This window comes from Rattus rattus, chromosome 1 (assembly GCF_011064425.1).
Source record: "Rattus rattus isolate New Zealand chromosome 1, Rrattus_CSIRO_v1, whole genome shotgun sequence".
In the NCBI taxonomy this organism is placed as follows: domain Eukaryota; kingdom Metazoa; phylum Chordata; class Mammalia; order Rodentia; family Muridae; genus Rattus; species Rattus rattus.
In genome coordinates this window covers 250,391,454-250,412,914 of record NC_046154.1, presented here as the reverse complement: position 1 = coordinate 250,412,914, position 21,461 = coordinate 250,391,454, and the positions used below count along the sequence as shown (strand labels likewise).

The window sequence follows — 21,461 nt, the reverse complement described above, 5'->3', positions numbered from 1 at the left end:
TTCCTCTCCTATCGGAGAACATACACACGGACACCCTTGTAAATGCCTTCTGCTAGCCTCCATCTTCCAGGCTCCACAAAAGCACCGAGCTTCCTCTCATGTCCTTCTCTGTGCTTTATTTCCGAGGTTGGGCGCCAGGACACACAATTCTGGTTTAAGGTGACAGAGGGACAGCGGCAGTGGGGTTCCTCTTCCTAGGTGGAGGGAGGCTAGGGGAGCCTAGCACTCAAACAGAAGAGGAAACTCTTCTTCCATGAAGCTCCAGTGAGGGTTAGAGTCCGTCTGTCAGTCTAGCTATCGATCTGCAGTCAGTGCTCTTGGCTTCCCTCTCATCCACTGGCAAAGATGTCCTCAACCACAGAAAACCGGGAGCAAAACCCAATTGAGCTCCCCAGAGACACTGTTGTTACCACAGAGTGAGGCTGCTGACACATCCCACATTCTCAGCCAGGCCTTCTCCGAGCACTTCGAAGAATTTAGGCTGCAGCTTTCTCTGCAGCTTGGGGAAACAGAAGCTGCATTCAAGTAAGCCACAGGGGCCTGTGGAGAACCCCTGTGCATTCCCTAGCACTGGGCTCTGCAGTGTTCCTGTGTTCTAACTCTCTTGTCAGCCATGGAGGAAGAGGATTACCCCAGGGACAGTCTCTGATGGAAAGTAAAAGTCCCAGCCAGTCATCGACTAGGCCTGAGCTTGTAGGGCTCTCCCACACCAAGCGGAGCCTCCCAACCACACCCTTGCCCGCTCCCTGCTCAGACTTGCTTGGTGCCTAAAGCCCTGCATCTGCTACACCTTAATTCTCAGGGCGCAGCCCCTGCTCTGGGCAGAAGAGGAGAGCTGCCCTGTAAGTGGACAGGGCCAGGTGAACTACCTAACATGCCCCGCCCAGCCCAGCCCCATGCTGTACGTTCATCCCAGGGGTGTGATCTCTGCTTAGCTGCTTGCTCTCTTAGACAATTCCCAAGCCAGGAAAGAAGCCGGTGAAAGTTCAAGGGCTGGGAAAAGACGATTCCCTGCCCTGCTCCCAGCTCCCCGCTGCCCTCTCACACAGAGAAGAGTCAGGCAAAACGCCCCCCTCTCCACCCCAGTTCCTTCTCACGCCAGTCAACCAGCCAACCCTGCCTGCCAATAAATTACTATTATAAACTGTTGTGTGTAGACATAGGCGTCCATATACATGTTGTGTGTACACAGGCGCACACATGCACATGTATGCATGTATGTGTAGTTATCGAGTTCAGCTTTTCTCCCTTGCCCCCGTCTTGCAGGAGGCTTCAGACGAAAAGCCCCTAAGCCTCCCAGCATGACTCATCGCATCATGGGGGCCACATAGTTGGCAGGGAAGAGACCCAGTTTGTTGTGCAGGCGGCCGGTCCACCAAGACGGGTTGGAGCTGTCCAGGACTTCGACCACCTCTCCACTTCTGAGCCCCAGCTCATCTTCCTCCAGGGCCTCAAAGTCATAGAGTGCCCTGGCCCAGCGCACTCGCTGTAAGGGAAACAGGAGACATTCTGATGAGCTCACTAGGCTGGTCTTTGGTACAACTGTTACACAGAGGAACCGTGAGCTTCTAGATTTATCCTGAGTACTCTGAGCCCTTCTGAAAGGCTGACCACACCGCGATCTAAAGCAGACCTGGCATGCGCAGCCCTGGGCACTAAGGTCCTGGGACTTACTACCTTTGCTCTTGATATGGTCTTGTTCTGCTATTGTGGTAGGGGGGTGGAAGCTGGGGCTTCAGCTATGTTAAGTAAGCACCCTATCATGTTAAGTAAGCACCCAATCATGTTAAGTAAGCACCCTATCACTGAGGAGGTCCTGAGGCCATGTGTACCGGATCACAGGGATAAAGCTCACCCATCCCCCACTGCCAAAGGAGGGAGAACAGGGTGAAACCTCAACAGAAAGTTTGAAAACAGCGTCCTGGGTGAGCCAGGTTAAATAAGCCCTCTCTGGAGACACCTCCTCCCACTCTCTACTCACTCACCCCTGCCGCTTGGAGTTGTACGGGGTCTGTATGTCTCCGGTGCATCAGGGTGGCATTCATCTCACTGCCAATGCCGAGGTGTCCATCGTTTATGTCCAGGCTGCCTCCACGACGGTCCTAGAGACAGGTAAGGGAGGGCCGCTGCAAGATCGGTAGGGGTGGCTGTCACAGACTACCCTACCCTGTGCCTTGCTTGGGGTGCTGTCTACAGAATTAACACCCAAGAAGACTTGTGATCATCATCCTTCATCTTGGAAAGGGCACAGGGGGGAATCTGAAGGGATCTTGGACTCTGAAGGCAAAGATGATGGCCTCCATTTATTCAATGAAATAGCAGTAATTTGGGGAGTCGTGTTTACCTAGGCCTCAGGATTGCAATCCATCCATCCATCATCACCATCATCATTATCACCACCACCACCACCACCACCACCACCACCACCACCATCATCATCATCATCATCATCACCACCACCATCATCATCAGTCTATGTATATGTGTGAGTGTAGAGGCCTGAGGGTGACATGGGGGGTATCCTCTGTCACTCTCTGTCCACTTGAAGGGTCGTTTCTGAACCTGAAACTCACTGATTCAGCTAGACTGGTTGACCAGTGAGTTCCTGGGATCTGCCTCAGCAGTGAGGTTAAGGATGCACCCCAATGCTAGCTTTTTTTGTGGGTGCTGTGAATCTGATCTCAGACCCTCTGGTTTGCCTAGCAAACACTTTATCCATTAAGTCATCTCTCCAGCCTTAGTTTTTTTCTTTTAATCTTAAGACAGAGTCTTGCTTTGTAGCTCAGACTGACCTTGGACTCACTATGTAGCCCAGGCTAGAGTTGGGCTTTTAATCCTCCTGCCTCAGTCTCCTAAATGTGGGGATTGTAGGCATGCATTGCCGTACCTAGCTTGTATGGTTCTTTTTCTATTTACAAATAAAAAAATCAGGAAGGTTTACTGGTTTAGAGGAAGAACCATATACAGTGATGTGCTAGGTGAACAGGAACAAAAGTGTCCAGGGGTGCCCAGTTAGATCATGGAAGGCATCTGGGAAGAGGTGATGCCTGGGTCAGGAAAGACTCATCAGGCAGACAGAGAGAGAGAAAATGCACTGAACCATGCAATGACAAAGTGTGGTGCCGTTTGCTGGATTGCGTGTTTGCTCGGTAGCAGGGGTTGGTAGCAGGATATGGGCCTGGGAAAGTAGATACAGGCAGCTTACAAAGGACTGCGTGCCCAGTGGAGGAATGTAGACCAATGTTATCGTGTTGTATTGTCCATCTCCGTAAGCCTCTTGCAATTCCCTTCTGGAACGGGCAGAGGTAGATAAACAATCAAGGTTGTGCAGGTGTTAATCCGGTTTTCTTCTTACAGGTTAAGGGGCAGGAATTGAATGCTGCTGACAGGAGAATTAGTCTTCGGGAGGTGTGTGTGTGTGTGTGTGTGTGTGTGTGTGTGTGTGTGTGTATGTGCACACGCGTTTGTGTGTGTGTATGTGTGTGTGTGTGTGTGTTGGGGGGATGGGCCCCGGAAGTCAATATCTTTCCGTCTCCCCGTCTGCCTTATGTTTTGACACAGCGTCTCTTCATGAACTTGGAGCTCACTATCCAGCCTTCGCTCTTTGCCCTTGTCCCTTCCTTCTCTTCAAATACCTGGTGAAAATGCTGCAGATAGCGCTGCTGTGGAGGGGGCTGGGGCCCTGGCGGGAACTGGGGGGGCAGCTGCTGGTGCGGGTGGAACTGCTGGGTACCCAGAGGAAGGTGGTCTGACAGCTTCCGGTTCATCAAGGGTCGGATTTCTTCTCCTGCAGTCCCACTTGGAACCTCCCTGGGAGGGCCTCCCTGGGTTCTCCTGTCCAGGCTGTTGCCCCGGTGACCCTGGGAGAGAAAACAGGAGATCCAGACCCATCCTTTCCCTAGCTCTCCCGTTCCTGTCTCTCTTCTGGTACTCACTGTGTGGTGGTGGTAGATCCTAAAGAAAATCAAAGGTTTAGACGTCCTCTTTATTAAAAGTGGCCTCCGAATTCTCAAGTCTTCCCTAGTTGAGGAAGTTCAGGCCTCTGGTTGACAATCTAACGGTTTCCATGTGGTCTCTGCCCAATCCATTCGGTCTGGGTTTGTTTTTCTCTCTGTAGTCAAGCTTAACTATTCTATTTGACAGACGGAGAGGTGGTTTGAAAAGGACACGCGTGCTCCCTCCCAGGCCGTAGCTGTTTTCAGGACTGGCATATTACAATCACGAGAGGACATGAGCACACAGGGGTTCAGAAGAGAAAGCAAAGGCCAACCAAGATCAGGTGACCAATAATCCGCATGTGGTCACTTGTTGCCAAACTGCCGGACATCCTACCCTCCAGATATCTCTGCTCTTGACTTTGCATCGCCTGGAGCTGTCATTTACAGCCTGGTGACAGCCACCCCAGGCAGCAACTTTCTGGCAGAACCATGGAAACCAGGCCTGGTGCCCCATGTGCCAGGAAGGAACCAGGTCTCTCTGTTTCACACTTGACAGCTCACAGAGCAGAAATACTTTATTGTCATTTTTTATTTAACAAACAACTGCACGGAGCCTTGGGCTCCGTAAATACTAGCGCTGTGCAAATATTAGCTCGTTTAAGCCAGTTTAACAAAACTTTATACTGCCTTTCTTATCTCTGAGCACCGCATCCTACTGAGTTAATACTTCTGTTTCCTGGTTAGAGTAAACCAGGAGATTCCATTGACCTTTATTTTCTTTCCTGAACTTCTGTGTGCTCCGGTTGGGAACGCCCTCTTCTCTGATGACTCCAACACCCCAGCCTTGAGAACAGCTGGTGACTTGGAAGGGCGGGCTTACTTCCCCAAAAGCACGAGTGTCCTTTTCAAACCGCCTATCCCTGGGATTCCAGCTTGGCCACTCAAGGCTCCTTCCTTGATTGTGCCTGTGTTCTTTTCTTTGAAAAACAGTTTGTCTGTGTGCACACCTGCACGCATGTGTGTGGACTCCCTTGTGCGAAGTGGTAACTTCTTTGGTCCCTGCCTGCTGTGGACCAGATTCTGCGGCAGAGCCTGTGGTTACAGCATCCTCAGTCTTTACAAGGGCCCAGCGAGAGCGATACTATTGTGCTTTCCATGCTGAGAAAACATATACTCAGAAAGTGTCTTTTTGTTTGTTTGTATGCTGTTTGTTTGTTTGTTTGTTTGTTTATTGGCAGTGTCTAACTTGCCATAGCTCACTATGTAGCCCAGGCTGGTCTTGAACTTGCAACCCTCCTGCTTCCACCTCCCAAGTGCTGGCTATGGTCATGTACCATCGTACCCAGCTTCAGAAAGTTATTTTATTTGTGGTACATGTCTGTGTATATGTGTACTATATGTGTGAAGATGCCCAAGGAGACCTGAATGGGGCATCAGATCCACTGGACCTAGAACTCCTGGTGGTTGCGAGCTGTGTGACGTGAGGCTGGGAATTAAACTCGGGTCCTCTAGAAGAGCAGCAAGTCACCTCTGCAGGCCTCAGAAAGTGTTCTGAAGTTGATCGGGTGACACAGGTAGTTAGGAATGAAGTCAGGATTAAACCTATGCAGTCCCTGTTCTCCTCGAGGCCACCAGGAAACTGCCTGGTGCTTTACACCTGGCCCCTAGGCTACTCTCTAGTACTACTGCTGTCCTGACCCTTGAGCAACCCCAGACCTGGGCTGAGAACACTCGTGTAAGACCCACAAAGAACTAGACAACAGCATCCGCAATATGAGCCAACATCTACAGTCTTTTGTAACGTGTGGTTAGGAGTGATGGGAGAGATTGGGAGACATCAGATTCTTATGCTCATAACCTCCTGAACCCTGTGTTTATGCCGTCTTAAAGGATGAGGAAACAGGATCTGAGGGCCTTCTAAAGCCACACAGCTAGGAGGTGTTAGGAAGTGTTCAGCTAGGATTAAACCTGAGATCTGACTGCTGGGATCAGCTCTCGGCTGGATCAGAATACCTTTCTTTTCTTTTTTTCTTTTTCTCCCTGTGTGTGTGTGTGTGTGTGTGTGTGTGTGTGTGTGTGTGTGTGTGTGTGTGTGTGTCTTACACAGGAATTCAGGCTACCTAAAATCTCTGGCCTGGAGTCTGTCTGAACCTAAGGCGTACCTGCTGATCTTGGGTTCCATCCCGAAGGAAGATCTGCTTCTGTTTGGAGATGGAAGTTGTCCGGTAGTAGTCCACCAGCTTATTTAGGGACGGGAACTTCTCAGTCCACAGGAAGTAATTGCCCTTGGTGTCTCGCATGACTTTGAAGTGCTGAACATCGTCCTCATGCCTGGAGATCAAGCAAACTCAAGTTGTATGTTGGATGGAAACAATACCCCTGCTGAGGGTTCTGTTTGCACCCAGGGATGGGGAAGTTCTGTTTGGACAGGCATTGTATGAACATTTTTTGGGGTCAGGGAATGACATAAGCATCTGTTTCACCTAGACCGGGCACCAATGACAGAATGAAGTAATGATTCCACTCTAGTCTGTCTTTGTCAACCAAGGAGTTTAATTAGAGATACTTATGGTACCACAGACAACATACCACGGAAGAGAATGTTTCTTTCCCTCAGCCTCTATTAACTGCCTTTATAGCCTTATGATCTTTTCCCCGTTTCATGACGAAACATGAGCCCACCATCTCAGGTAGGTCTCATGTAGGCAATCAGCTGCTGAGAATTTAAGAGGCCAGTGGCCCCGTCATGCCACAGAAGAGCTGCTCATTCTACAGCAGGCAATCTATATACAGGCAGTCTGAACCATGCTCTAGGAGCAGAAGGGTCTAGTAGTAGTGGGAGGGTCCATCAACAGAAGGTGATCAGGCGAACTAGAATCTGTCTTGGGTGCCGGACCAACATTTGAAAGAAGAAAGGGGGGCTCGTGAAATGACTTAGCAGGTAAAAGGTGTTTGTTAGCCCTAATAACCAGTTTGATCCACAGAGCCCACAAGGTGGAAGGAAAGAACCACCTCCCCCAAGTTGTCCTCTGACCTACACACACACACACACACACACACACACACACACACACACACACACTAAACACACACACACACAAACAAACAAACAAACAAACAAATATATGTAGAAAAAGGTAGGTCAAGAAAAGGAAAATGTTCCAAATGCGTTTACAATTTTGCCTTATTTTAAATTACATATATGTCTGTGTGACTGCCATGTGTGTGTAGGTGCCTGTGGAAGCCAGAAGTTGCTTCTCTTGGAGCTGGAGTTATAGGCAGTTGTTAACTCCCTGGTGTGGGGGTTGGGATCTTTTGCCAGAACTCTATGCTCTAAACCACTGAGTCATCTCTCCAGATCCGTTCCCAGTAAGGAGTAAGCAATCAGAGACCTTTCATAATGTTTATTTGAAAGAAGGCAATAGCAGAGTCCTGTCCTCTGCAGAAGAGGATTTTTTAAAAGACCCGGCTATTAGAAATGGCTCGACCCACCTCATTTAAGTCTAGAGCTGAGCGGCGGGTAAGAGGCTACCCTTTCCCCTAAGGAATTAATCACTCTATGCAATGAGATCGTCTTGATCTGGGTTTAGTTTATGTTTTGTATAAATAAGACTATAACGTGTTTGTACTTTGGGAGGAAACACATTGTACAGAGTAGTAGATTTAAATTGGAAAAGACCTTGAGGATAGTTTGGCCTTTCCTGGTTTACAGGCGAGGATACCAAGACTGAGAGAGACCCAAGGGCTTAGTCAAGGTCAATAGGTAGCAGACCTGAAGAAGAACACCCTGTCTGAACCAGCTGTGCTGGGTAATTATGCTGACCGCCTTTACATCCGTTCCTTTTGCTACCAGTCGGGTCTGCAGAAATCGGAATAACTGTCTGATGAAAATAAGGGGGTAGATTTTACTCTCGGCTCTGGTCTTTCTCCACAGCTAAGTCTTGGCTATCAAGTTTTGTTTTGTTTTGTTTTTCCAAACAGACTTGCGTTGGTGTGTTGTAGCTGTATGAGCCTCAGTGCTGTCAGTGGTTGGTTCTAGTGGTCAAGAGGTAAAGGGCTTTGGGGAGTCGAGATTCCTCTGAAGGTCAGTAGGGGATTCCTAGGGATAGTTTTAGGGGTTTGTGTTTGGAGGGGATGGGGATTCTGGCCTTTATTCTCTTCTTTAATCTGGGTTCTGTTCATTGCCAAGAGAAGTCAAAGGTTATATACAGCTACCCAACTGATTTGGGGTAGAAACTGACACACAGCCATCACTGCTAGTCTTCCCCAGGAGTTGGGACATTCACAGTGCCATTTCTTCAAGATACAGCATCCCAACTCATACAGGAGGAAGTATTTCTTGTATATAATAATCATATACCCAGTCCCTCTTAGCAATCCCAAGGGACATCATGTTGCTGCTTGACACCGTGTCTATGATGTAGGATGGCCTACTGGTACTGAGGAGTAAAGAGGGGGATGTGACTTAGCAAAGGCTAAGCAAGAGAACCATCACGGGCTCTTAACCCTTCGTGTCCATGCCATATGGTATCTGGACAAATAAATAAAAGTGGTTTTGCTTTGGGATGTATGGTACATGTTTTCAAAAGATAGTGTGGAGAATACTCTAATGATCACAAGAAGTTGCCTTGCCTCAGTACCAGGCAAAACTCTGGGAGAAGTAAGTCTAGGCTAAACATTGTATACAATTCATGTCAGTCAAAGAATATGACCCATAACTCCTAGCTGAAAAAGTCAAGGTCAAGATTCTGAAAATCAAAGGCACCAAAAGATGCACTTCAGGCTAACAAACCGCTCGGTGCAGTTTGTGACTGAGGCCCTTAAACACAGGTTTGATTGGGGCTAGAGAATTGGTTTAGTGGTTAAGAGTACAGGCTGGGGGTTGGGGATTTAGCTCAGTGGTAGAGCGCTTGCCTAGCAAGCGCAAGTCCCTGGGTTTGGTCCCCAGCTCCGGAAAAAAAAAGAAAAAAGAAAAAAAGAAGAGTACAGGCTGCTCTTCCAGGGAACTGGGGTTGGATTCCCAGCAACAATATGGTGGCTGACAACCACCTGTGATTCCAGTTTCTGGAGATCAAACGCCCTTTTCTGGCTTCCATAGGCACTTCACATGCATGATATGCTGACATACATGCCAAACTCATACACACAAAATTTTACCAAAAAAGCGAAATATAAAATTAAAATAGGATTGGTTGGTTTATTTATTTATTTTTTTTAGAATTATTTATTATATATGAGTACACTGTAGCTGTCTTCAGACACACCAGAAGAGGGCATCAGATCTCATTACAGATGGTTGTGAGCCACCATGTGGTTGCTGGGAATTGAACTCAGGACCTCTTAACCACTGAGCCATCCATCCAGCCCTGGTTGGCTTATTAATAGACCAAATTTTCTCTATTGAAGATCCAAGGAGTTTAGAATTTGATATATATACTAATATTGGCTTGAGCTAATATTTATGACTACCTGAGATAGGAAGTTTTAGTTAAGGAGAACTAAGAGTACAGGGCTAGTGACATAACTCAGTGGGTGTGATGGTTTGAATAAGCATGGTCCCAATAGGTTCATATATATAAATGCTTAGTCCCCAGTGAGCGGGGCTACTAGAAAGGATTAAGAGGTGTGGTCTTGCAGAGGAAGTGTGCCACTCGAGGTGTCTCTCCTTCCCTCTCGTCCACCCCTCTGTCTTGGCCTGCAGATCAGGATGTAGCTCTCAACTACTTCTCCAGCACCATGTCTGCCTGCTTTCTGCCATGCTTCCCACCGTGATGATAGTGGGCTCGCTCTCTGAAACTGGAAGCCGGCCCCCAATTACATGCTTGCCTTTGTGAGAGTCGTCTCGGTCATGGAGTCTTTTCACGGCAACAGAAGAGTAACTAAGACAGTGGGTAAATGTGCCTGCCACCAAGCTTGATGCCCCGAGTTCAGTCTCTGGGACCAACATTATGGTAGAAGGAGAGTCTCAAGTCCCTAAACACACACACACACACACACACACACACACACACACACACACACACTACATATATGTGTTCTTTTTGTTTTAGAAGATGTCAAGGTTGGTGACATTAAGGTGACGAAGGTATTTGCAGGCACACTTGAGGTTCACGTGCCTAGAGACAACTGCCCCACTGTTTATTAGTCCTTCCTGCCTATGCTTTAAAAAGTCTCTCTCTCTCTCTCTCTCTCTCTCTCTCTCTCTCTCTCTCTCTCTCTTTCTGTAAATAACAAAGCAGCCAGTTTATCACCAGAGATTAGATTTCTGCACTGGAAGCAGTAAAGCCTCACACCTTTAGAACCTATCAACTAAGGCAGGGTAGTGCTGCCTGTCAATTCACCAGGCAGGGGGTGTGGCCTGGGTAGGCTCTGGCCTCCTCTGTTAAGAGCTGCATTTCTTGCATTACATGGTCACCAAGTCTGACTTGCAGTCTTTGACATGTTGACCACACACACTGCATGCAGATCTAGGGTTTCTCAGTTCAGGTCTGTGTCATGTCCCTGTCTGGACTGAGTCACTTCCTGGAAGGTGAGACACAAGGGTTACAGTGTCGAAGTTCTTTCTAATCCCCCTCACCGGGTGCCTCCCTCATCTCTACCCTGCTCTTTTCAGTTTTGCTTTGCTGTGACCTTGCTGGGGGAGAGCGACCTTGGGGTTTCTGCTTCTCCAGCCTTTCTTCAGCCCTCTATTGACAGAAACAGAAATGGTTAAGATGTAAACTTCCGTAGCCAAGTGGGAGTTCCCTTTCCTTCTTCCTCTCCTACTTCCACAGACACTCCTTGATGTCTGCAGGGTGTCCGGTGCTGTTCAGAGCACACACATAACGCGGATCAACTTGCTTTCTGAAAATACCTGGGCAGTACGGAGAAGCAGATAAATGCACACCGTTCTTTTTTCTCTTCAACTGTTCTTAATAGGCAGCCTTGACTGTCCTGGAACTCACTATGTAGACCAGGCTGGCCTTGAACTTACAGAAATCAGCCTGGCTCTGCCTCTTGAGTGCATGGAATTAAAGGTATTCCTCACCACTACACAGGTCATTTTGAACAGAAATCCAAGTATGGATTTGTTGAGGACACATGTTTCTCGTCAGTGATAATCTCCCAGCTTCAGCAGGCTGAGAAGGATCAAGGTGGGTTTAGGAGTAGCCGGTACCTGACAGAGATGGAGAAGTCTCCTGGCGAACTCTGGCTGGCCCTGATGACGAAGAATCCAATTTCCTTGCCCATGAGTAAGTTTTCTGCCTGATGTCGAGAGAGGCCTTCATGGAACCACCTATCGCAAGACAGGGCAAAAGAATTCTTGGAGACACATGATGGTGGCGCGGAGGGAGAAGGGACATGGAGAAGCGGTGACTCAAGGGAGGGGGTCAGGGACCCTGAGTCAGGGTTTGGGGCATGCATTCCAAAACCAAGCAATGCCAGCTAACTGCTTTCAGGGAAGCAATGGACCTCTTCTCTCTCTCTCTCTCTCTCTCTCTCTCTCTCTCTCTCTCTCTCTCTCTCTCTCTCTGTCTCTCTCTCTCTCTCTCTCTGTCTCTCTCTCTCTCTCTCTCTCTCTCTCTCTCTCTCTCTCTCTCTCTCTCTCTCTCTCTCTCTCTCTCTCTTCACGTCCTTCAAGAAGTTTCTCTCTAGCTTGGGAAACTTGAATCATGGGAGTTTGCTGCTGTACCCAAATGGGGGCCGTGTGGGACTGGTTCACAGTGGGGTGGAGCTACCTATCACCAGGAAAGGACTTCAGAGCAGAGAATGCATGGGGTAGAAAGGGCTGCTGCAGGCATGGAGGCCGGCGGCCAAGCCAGGATGGCAGACAAGGCCTGGGCACCCATTCCCTTCCCGAGATGTCAGTGGCCGGGCACTTTTCCCCAGGAACATTTGGGATGGTTCCAGCTCAGGGGTTAGGCTCTTTGGGCTAACACTGGAGCCTCAGGGGCTTGACATGTTGTGTCCAGCAGAGACTGCCAAGTGTTCAGAAAATCTTACAAACACTTGGAGCTGAGCAAATCTAACAGCAACCTTTACAGCCAACTTCTTTAACTCTTTTTGTGAGCCATTCCCTGCCCTTCGAGGTCATCCACCTAAAAATATGAATCCAGGTCGGATGATTCTTTATGGAGGAAACAGAGGTATAGAAGAGAAACTAAATTTCCCAGAGTGCATACAGTCAGGGCGACAGTGACCGGAATGTTCCAAAAAGTCAAACGTACTGGGTTAGGCGAACAGTGGCTGCAGCTTCGACAGGAGAGCACAAACTCCTCTCTACTCCGGAATGGAGGTTTCTGTCATAGCTGGTAGAGGCTGAACCCTGTCACATTGCTTCTAGGTGGCTGCTCTAATTGCTGCCATCGAAAGGCTAATTAATGCTCAAGTCCCTTTAGGGCGAATGCGGGGGAGGCCTCTGTGCTTCATAGGATCTGAGGCCCCTGACTCCGGACTCAGATGACAGGAGGGACATTCTCTCTCCAGACCTGGGCCACAGCGGTAGGCTGGAGCCTGGGGTTTCTGGTGTCCCACACCTCTGCAGGGCTGAACAGTTGATTGCCACATGGAGAGCACACACCAGTGACAGGAGTAGGCAGGTGGTGTGGGCCACCTCAGCCATAGCTCCGAGGGAAGTTTATAGCAGAGGCAACAGGCAGAGAGACCTTTGGAAAGGCAGAGGCTACGTTCTCTAACTAGAATAGAGTATGAGATTTTTGGTTGCTTTTTTTTTTTAAAGACTTCCAGAATTTTCCACACATTTTGTGTCGGACACAAGCGGCCAGGGTTCCAATCTTCCTTATTATTCCAAGGCTTATTTTTCATTTTATTTGACATCTTTTATTTATATTTTTGTTTGAATTAGTTAATTAATTACATTGAAATAGTATATCTCTACACAATCCTGGATATCCTGGAACTCACTGTGTAGACCAGGCTGGCCTCAAACTCACAGAGATCTGGCTGCCTCTGCTTCCCAAGTGCCTGGAATCAATGGTGTGCACCACCACACCCAACCTATTACTTTTGTTTTGGGGGGACAGGGCCTCACGTAGCCCTGACTGAATTTAAGTTTGTTATATGTTAGAGGCTGGCTTTGAACTTCTGATTCTATTTCCTCTAACCGTAGGTGCTGGGACTAACCTTTTATTCCACTTTGGCTGGGTCTGGCGGCTTTTACTGACCACCTTTGAACACTTGGGACCATTTTCTTGATACTAGGAAAATAGTGGTGAACAGAGCGGACAAGTGACTTCACTCTCGGGAAACTAACATTCTAGGTGGCCCGGGAGACGCACAATAACAAGAAGATAATCAAAAATGGCACACCAGGGGATCATGAGCCAGGAGAGAAAATGGAAACAAAATGGACAGGATGCTGGGGGTGGGAAGTCATTTAAATTGGTCAGGGGAGATGGCTTTGAAAGCGTGAGAACCTGAATTGTTATGGTCCCCAGTTCCCACATAAAAGCCTGCCATGGAGATGGGCGCCTTAACCAGCACTGGGGAGACCAACACGGAGGATTCTTGAGGCTCACTGGTTGGCGAGAGAGACCAGTGAGAGATCCTGTCACAAAAGAGGTGAATAATATCTCTACAGGCATCCTCTGGCCTCTGCATATGGTATAATCATACACACCGCTGGGGAAAAGGAAATGGTAATAAGAAAGGTTTACTGGAGACAACATGGGGGGTGGGGTTGGAGGGTGGGGGGAGCAGGGTAGCAAAGGAGCCTGAAGAGGAGAAGCCAGGGCACTGGAGGACCAAGGAGAGGAAGCCAGAAGAAGAGGCACTGTGGAGGTGACAGAGAATGTTCTAATGGGAAGACGTCCCATGCTGCCAAGGTGGCTGAGAAAGTAAGGCTGTAGTCTGTAGCTGGCTGGGACCTTCTTGAGTCTGGGGGTGCGTGCGCGGACGGAGTTGGTAATAGGGAAAGCAAACACCTTTGAGGGAGTGTAAGAGAAACCGGAAGGAGCTGGGAGCAACAGTTTTGTGGTTCTGTTTTTCATTTGGGTCTTTGGCCGAGGACGCGGTGACTACAGTGAACTGGTCATCTGAGTACAGAAGGTAGGTGGGAGTAGGGGTGGTGGGAGTGGGGGTGTTTATGGGCGAGGCACCGGGCAGCTGCATCTGAATGTGGCAGCAGGGGGTGTTGGCCCGGTGGGAGTGGGCCTGAGGGTGGGGGAGGAGATCGAGGTCCTTCTCTTCCCGTGGTTTCCCTCGACAGTCATACACCTGGGAGGAAGGTGGCAGAGCTGAGAGGTAGGTGGGAGACTGAGTGGCCTCGAGTGGCCGCCTGGTGGATGACAGCAGTGCTAGGGCCCATGGGGGAGGGGGTTTGTCAGTGGTCAACCTGTTGGCTCAGTGGTCTCTCCTGGGTCATGGAAGGTGACTGCTTGAGTCACCAATATTAACTATGATTTTCTTACAAAGCCTATACTCTTGGGGCTTGACCCTGGCTCTGAGACAAGATTAGATTTCAATCTAACACTTGTGGTCAATTCTTGAGACAAACACAGCCCAATCTGTGTTTCACTTCCTCTTTCTGGAGGGAATCCTCCCTTCCTCCCCCCACCCCGGACTGGGGTGAGCAGGCCCATACAGTTTGGGTTCCCTGCTTAGGGTGGAAGGCAACATTAGGCAGTCAAGAACTTTGCGGAATGGCTTTTGACGAGTGATGTCCAACAGCGCCCCCTTTGGGATTCTAGGAGATCCTGCAACTGCATTCATTATAGGTGATGTTAACAAGCTTCCCCTCTCCCCGCCCCTCTCTCTATGTGTATATATATATATATATATATATATATATATATGTATATATAATTAAATAGGCGATTCATGCACATGGTGTAAACTTCAGAAGGGAATGTGATGCCATGCAAATAAATCTTCCTCCCACCCTGGCCTTCCGCTGCGGGGTTCTGGAGGCTGGGGAGGGAGATCTCCAGAGGCAGCCATTTCTGACAGTTCCTTGGGTATGCATAGATAATTTTAGTGACGACTGAAAAAGTAAGGGGAGCATGTGTGGGCTGACCCATCTTGGCAGGCTGGAAATACTTACTCAGGAAACTCGATATCTATAAAATTCTTAGGCACATATCCTTCTTGGCTTCCAAGCTCCGCCTTGAGCCACTCCTCCTGGTTGCTTAGGATCTAGAAGGAAAAGAACAAAGAATTCTGATGAGAGGAGCTGCACTGAGCAGCAGAAAGGGGCTGCAGAGCCTCGAGGAAAATCAGCCTAAGGGATTGGACGGGACATCAGCTCTAGAGCTTAGTGGGAAGGAGGGTAGAGCATGGCTTGCTTCTCTAGAATTTGGCTTCTCTTTACATCATTATTTTTCCCCACTCATGTCACCCTATCAGAGCTCAGACCTGGTGCTCAGAGACTGCCCTGAATCCCTTCTTATAAGTTTAGTACTTTACATGTCTTTATGTGCATGCATTCATCTGTCTGTGCGTACGAGTGCGCCAGAATGCGTCTGTGGAGGTCAGAGGACAACTTCTGGTTCTTCTCCTTCCACTTTGTGGGCACCAGGGATCAAAGGTATCTACTAGCTGTCTTGTCAGCCACCAATCTGTTAACTCATCCCTTATTATTTTTTTGAGAGAAGTCCGTATGTAGCCGAGCTGACCTGGAACTCACTATGAGGAATGGCTTTGGACTCCTGATCTTCCTGCTTCTACTTTCCAAGTGCTAGGGGTTATAGAGGTATAAAAACCATGTCTGACCAAAAAAATTATTTTTAAACCAGAGGATTAAAGCTTAGATATCCAAGTGAGACCAGCTTTCTAAACTATAATGCTTTATATTCTAGACTCCCGTTTTGAATTTTGAAAATGGGGGGATGGAATTCAGGATACTTGGGATGACAGTTCCGGTATGTTCCGGTGTCTCATGCCTGTCATCTCATACTCAGGGAGGTGAGGCAGGAGGATTTCTGTCAGTCCGAGGCCTGCCTGAGCTGTGTGGTCACAGTGAGAACTTGAGAGGGAGGGGTGCTCTCTACGGAGATTGCCCTGCCCTTTGTAAACAGCGTCAGAAGAAACCAAGAGTCTCTTCTGTTAATACAGGGACCTCTGTGACTGATACCCACATATGGTCACCTGCATCAGGCCACTCACATGGCTGTATTGATTTCAGAAAACAAACAAAGAAACAAATGAGACAACCTTGAAAGTCTTTGCCATCCCCACTGAGAAAGTTTCCAGAGAATGTGGGCTTAGGCTAGAACAGTGAGTGTCTCTACCCAAGGATGGCAGCATAAGAGACTGGGAAAACTTTGATGGCGCCCTCAAGCCTCTGGAGTCACTATCCCACAGCCCCCTACCCCTACCCCCTACCCCCTACCCCAACCCCTTCCCTGGGCTTGGAGGAATATTAACTCTTTGCTATTGTTCTAGTCATTGTTTCTCTCTTGTAGCTGAAAATGTTTCCATGGGTAGAGATGCTAGGGTGGAAGGAAGAGCAGAGGGTAGATGGGAAAGACAGCGGGAGACCTCCCCAGGCAGCCAGATGAGCTAATTGGTCCAACTGTGATGACCCAAGACTCTCATCTGAGGTACATTCTTGGAGTTTGGTGGCTTTGCTCTAGCTGGGTTTTATTAGCTGGAGGAGGGCTTTGCATAGGGCCTTGCAGCCCATGGTTGGAAATTCTGGATTTTTTTTTTTAATCTTCAGACTGATAAAAAGGTTTTTAAGTCAGGAAATAACAGTAAGAATGAGAGTTGAGGAGGGGCTTGGAAGGGGAGCTGGGGGTGAAGCAAAACCAGGGGAAGGACAGAGGGAGATGGGTGTAGCCCACCCAGTAAGGGACAATGGGGTCTGAGCTAAGAAGAGGAAAAGACCTGTTTTGGAGGATTCGAGGAAGTAAATGCCGGCAGGATTTTGTAACCATTTAGGGGAGCTGAGAGAGAAGGGGATTCTGGGAAAACTTTGGGTTTCTAGCTTAGGAGACTGAGTGGGTGGTGATGTCTCTTCTGAAATAGAGAGGAGCAGGAGCAGGAGGGACCCGTGGGTTTCAGCTTGTAGCGGGTGAATTCCGGCTGTACTTCTTCAACCGAGAAGAAACACTCAGTGAGCGGTGGGCGCTGTGGATGTATGTGTTGGACGTAGGAGAGAGCTGGGGGCTGGGGACTGGGGTTTCCAAGACTCAGCCAGGAAGGGTAGGTGTGGAAGTCCTGACTTCCTTGGATTTCTCTCTTCCACATCAAGAGCTAATGCTGGAGAAACCCATCCCTCCCTCCCTCTCTCCTTCCCTTCCTTCCTCCCACAGGGCTTCAGCCACCAAATCCTGAGGCAGCCAAGGGTGGTCGGGAGTTTCTGATCTTCCCGTCTCCATGTTCTGAGCGCTGAGGTTATAGGCAAACAACGCCACATCTGCTTTCTGCTGTGTTGGGAAAAGTCTCCAGGGCTCTCCACATACCCCGTGAGCTCTCTGCTCCCTGAACTTCATCCCCAGCCCTAGACTCCACATTTTAATTTCTCTCTTGAGATAGGGCCTCACGATGTAGTCCTGGCTGCCCTAGAACTCACAATGTAGACCAGGTTGGCCTCGAACTCACAGAGATCAGCTTGCCTTTGCCTCTCTAGTGCTGGGGTTAAAACTGGGGCGCCATTGCCTCCAAGATCACTGCTGAGGTGGAAGAAAAGAGCCATCAGGTTTGGAACAGGAAAACCTGGTTTCTAGCTTGAGCTCTGTCACTAGCTGTGTGACACAGGACAAATCAATTAGCCATCTGAAATGCAGCAGCTCACTCGAGCCTTACAGAGCTTGGGTGAGGACAGGTTGAGCTCTGGCTTGTGTTTTTTCCTTCAAGACAGGGCTTCTCTATGTAGCCCTGGCTGCCCTGGAACTTGCTCTGTAGACCAGGCTGGCCTCCAACTCAGATCTGCCTGTGTCTGCCTCCCAGTTGCTGGGATTAACCAAGCTGGCAAAACATTCACACACACACACACACACACACACACACACACACATATGTATGTGTATACACGTATGTATGTATATACATATGTATACTCACACATATATACATACATATGTGTGTATATATATACATCATATGTATATACATCGTATGAATATATGTATACACACACACACACACACATATGTTTTGTTATCTTTATGAGGGAGGACTCCAGTTCTAATGGACATAGAAGGGCTTGTAATTCTTGCAAGCATTGTTCATGAATGTTTGGGCTGTGATCATTCGTTTCTGAAGCAGTTAAAGCACGTCCCATATTTGAGCTCAAGAATTGCTGAGAACAGAAAACTTTCCAACATCAAATGTGTCTCTCAGCTTTGCTGAGGATGGGTGTGGGTCTGTGTGTGCTGAGGGAGTGAGGGGGCGGGAAGGCACAAACTAGGTCAAGGGAAGGCGAGGAAACTCAGCAGTGGCGTCTCGTATCCACTGAAAAAGCACGAGAACGTTCCCCTCCATGCGCTGCTCTGGGAATTGACAGCTTTGGAATTAGTTTCTCCTGTCACAGTCGACCCTGGGGGAGGTGGGGGTTGGCCAGGGTAACCAACATCAAATCCTAATGGAGCAGAGGTGAGGGGGAAGGAGGCCGCCGTTCGGAAATTGGCTTATCACAGTACGAATCACACGAATCACACGCTGTAGCTTGCTCTCTGACCGGAAACCAGCCACAATCCAAGTAATCATGGCTAGCACTCATCCACCTCCTGTAGAAACTAAAGATTGTCCGGGGCTGCCAGCCATTTGTCTCTACCGCCTGGGGCTTGATCTGCCTGAGACCGTGTTTCCAGAGAGGTGAATTTACAGGCCTTTTTATGGTGTAGAGAGGCTTTTTTTTTTTAATCTCTCATTTTCTGCAGAGAAAAATGGTTTATTTTTTTTCTTTTGAGGGGTGGTGGCTTCCTCCTGCCGTTGTGGGCCCTGAGCCCCAAAGCTTCCTGTTCTCATCTCTTCGAATCAGTTCCCCTATCTCTTTGTATCCCTCATGGAAGCCCGGGCAAAGAGTGTGGCCCAAACACATGAAGTTCTACACTTAAATTGCTGTGTCGTCGTCCTTAAGATGTTCCCTAGGAGAATAATTTTCTGGGTTACATGGCCTGAGAATAGGCTAGGTGTGGGAAGAGAAAGGCCAGCGTATGTCTGGGAAGGAATGGAAGATTGGATGGAAGGGCAGCTCTTGGAGGCACGGCGGAAAGCCAGAGCATCAAGGAAGTTAATTGTGTGGGATTAAGTCAGTGCTTTTAGGCCTCCCTTAGTAGGAAGAAATGGGGTCGGCTTGGACACATTATAGAAACAGGTAGGAACAAATTGGGTCAAAAGCCGTTTCCCAGAGCTGCAGGCAGATCCCAGTGTAGACTTGTGCCCTGCGTAGCCACAGGTACAAACTCGAGGAGTGTGATCCCCAATGTCCTTTCCAAGTGTTTATTTCCCTGGAGAATAAGGAGCAAGCCGCTTGGCAGAGGTTCCTCATCCACCATCTTGTCTGCTATCCCGTGTGGGTCAGCATCTAGTAAGCGCCTGCTGTTTTAGCTGGGAAGGCAGAGAAGGGGCAGGAGAGAATAGCCGGTAAGCTAGCCAAACACGTCTTTGTACTTCTCTAATGAAAAAAAGTCTGCTTAATCGTTCGAGCTGAAGGCCAATCAACCTGAGCACCTCCAAGTGACTTTCTAGGGCACTCAAGGGCTGCCCTTGAAATGGTCTGCAGCGGTCCCTGGGCGTGTTTTCTCAGGCTAGCGATGACTGACATGATCACTAATGGCCACCATTCAGACATGAGAGCTCTAGCACGGGCTCTCTGTGGTTTGCTCTTTAACCACTATGGCTGCAAATGTGCAGAACTGGAAAAGGTGGACAGAGTTGGCTTGCTGATAGGAGTCTAAGTGGCCACATAAATGGCCGTTCCCCAGGTCAGGGCATATGTACTGGGTCCCTGTTTGGGGACGTGGCTTGTGGTAGATGCTGGGAAGGTACAGTCTCTCTGCTCTCAGGGAATTTCTCAATGGAAGAGCAAACCACCATTCATTCATTCATTCATTCATTCATTCACTCACTCACTCATCTAACATTGTTTCGAAGTAACTTTCTGCTCCTAGAGATGCTGAAGTATGTGTAACCCTCTTCCCTACAAAACTTTGGCCAGTGGGGTAGCCAACAGGCAAACGGGCAGTTAAGATCACATGTGGTAAGGAACTATGGTAGTGACAGATGGCCCTGGAAGTACAGCTTGTCTGAGGCAATATTGTAAGTGTGTGAGACCCTGGAAAATGTATCTAAGAAGGTTTAGTTTTGCTTGGAACGTGGGGAGTAAGGAAGAGAGAGGATCAGGAAAGGTGGGAGGGGTGTCTCTAGAAAGATGGTCGAATTCAAAAGGACACTTGGAGGAAGAGGGAGGGGAGGGCTGAGATAAGATGATGTATACCACAGAGGGGAGCAAGGACAGTGTCCTCAAAGATGTGTGCTGTGTGTACGTGTGCACCCACGGGCCTGCCTGTGAGACTGGATAGTAGGTTAGATCTCGACAAGTTGGTAATGGCAGTCATGATGCTTTTGAGCAAGGAAATGATCTGATCTGCTCTGTCTTCGGAAAGAGTCCTTCTGGCACCAGTGTGTAAGAATGATCGAGGGAGGAAGAGACAGGAGATGACGACATCAGACGACCGTTGGCCAGTTATCCGAGAGGCCGAGAGAGCAGGAAGGTTTGCCGTCGTGATAATATGACCACTGCTTGCTCAGTATCTGCTTTGGACCAGGGCCATTCCCTTTCATTCCTCTCCTAGACTCTGCAGGAGAGGTCATCCTTTCGCAGAGGCCAATACTGATGCTCAGAGCGGTGGTGCCTAGGCCCTGGCTACATAGCTCACAGGTTGGGAACTGAATCCGTATTCACGTGGTTACAAGTCTGTGTTCCTTTGTTCCAGCTTCGCACTGTTCCTTTTTCTAATGGAGAAGGACTTCCCTTGGGGGACTTAGGGAAAGAAATGTATTTAGAACAGAAATAGTACACAGGGAACAGAGAGAGCTCCACGCAGGCCCTGGCTCAGTCGCTGTCAACCTGTGTGATTTTGACAGGTTGTTTCATTCCTCAGCCTCCCCGTTTCACATGGATGGAATGGAGAAAGTGCTCCCGACTTCCTCGGTTTGCTGGGATGCCACGATAGTACACGCATCCCCTGTGCCAGCCCAGGCTTGCAACAGAAACTCAGCTGGCAGCAGTCCCGAGGATTTGGCAAGAGAGGTGTGTGGTGACTGGACTTTGATGCTACTTTGATTACCGACAGAGGAATGACTTGGGTGGAAGTTGGGTTGGGTGGGTCTAGGGGGTCGTGTGAACCCGATGGTAGGAGCTAGAGTCTATGAGGTAACGTCCGGCAGACAACTGGTTCTGGGGTTCAAGGAAGAGGTTAGTGGGGGAGCAAGGTACAGAGTGGGGCACCTTTAGAATAGAGTCAGAGAAGGGGGTGAGGTGGTTCTCAGCAAGAAGGAGAATCAGAAGGGCACGGACAGAGCTTCAGGGAAGTGAATATATCAGATTAGAGAGAGGACAGGAACACTCACAAACAA

The 21,461-nt window shown here is 48.8% G+C and overlaps 1 protein-coding gene across 1 annotated transcript in view; it reads right to left on the bottom strand.

The window, feature by feature from the left end:
• Nucleotides 1–94: 94 nt before the first annotated feature.
• Grap2 (GRB2 related adaptor protein 2) overlaps nucleotides 95–21,461 on the bottom strand; it is a 75,386-nt gene continuing 54,019 nt past the window's right edge. Inside the window, exons 3-8 of the mRNA XM_032918113.1 lie at nucleotides 14,980–15,071; nucleotides 11,095–11,214; nucleotides 6,101–6,269; nucleotides 3,636–3,860; nucleotides 1,986–2,102; nucleotides 95–1,486 (exon numbers count right to left, since the gene is read on the bottom strand). Of these exons, the coding sequence (XP_032774004.1) occupies nucleotides 1,307–1,486; nucleotides 1,986–2,102; nucleotides 3,636–3,860; nucleotides 6,101–6,269; nucleotides 11,095–11,214; nucleotides 14,980–15,071 (903 nt within the window). The 3' untranslated portion in view covers nucleotides 95–1,306. The remainder of the gene's footprint in view (nucleotides 1,487–1,985; nucleotides 2,103–3,635; nucleotides 3,861–6,100; nucleotides 6,270–11,094; nucleotides 11,215–14,979; nucleotides 15,072–21,461) is intronic.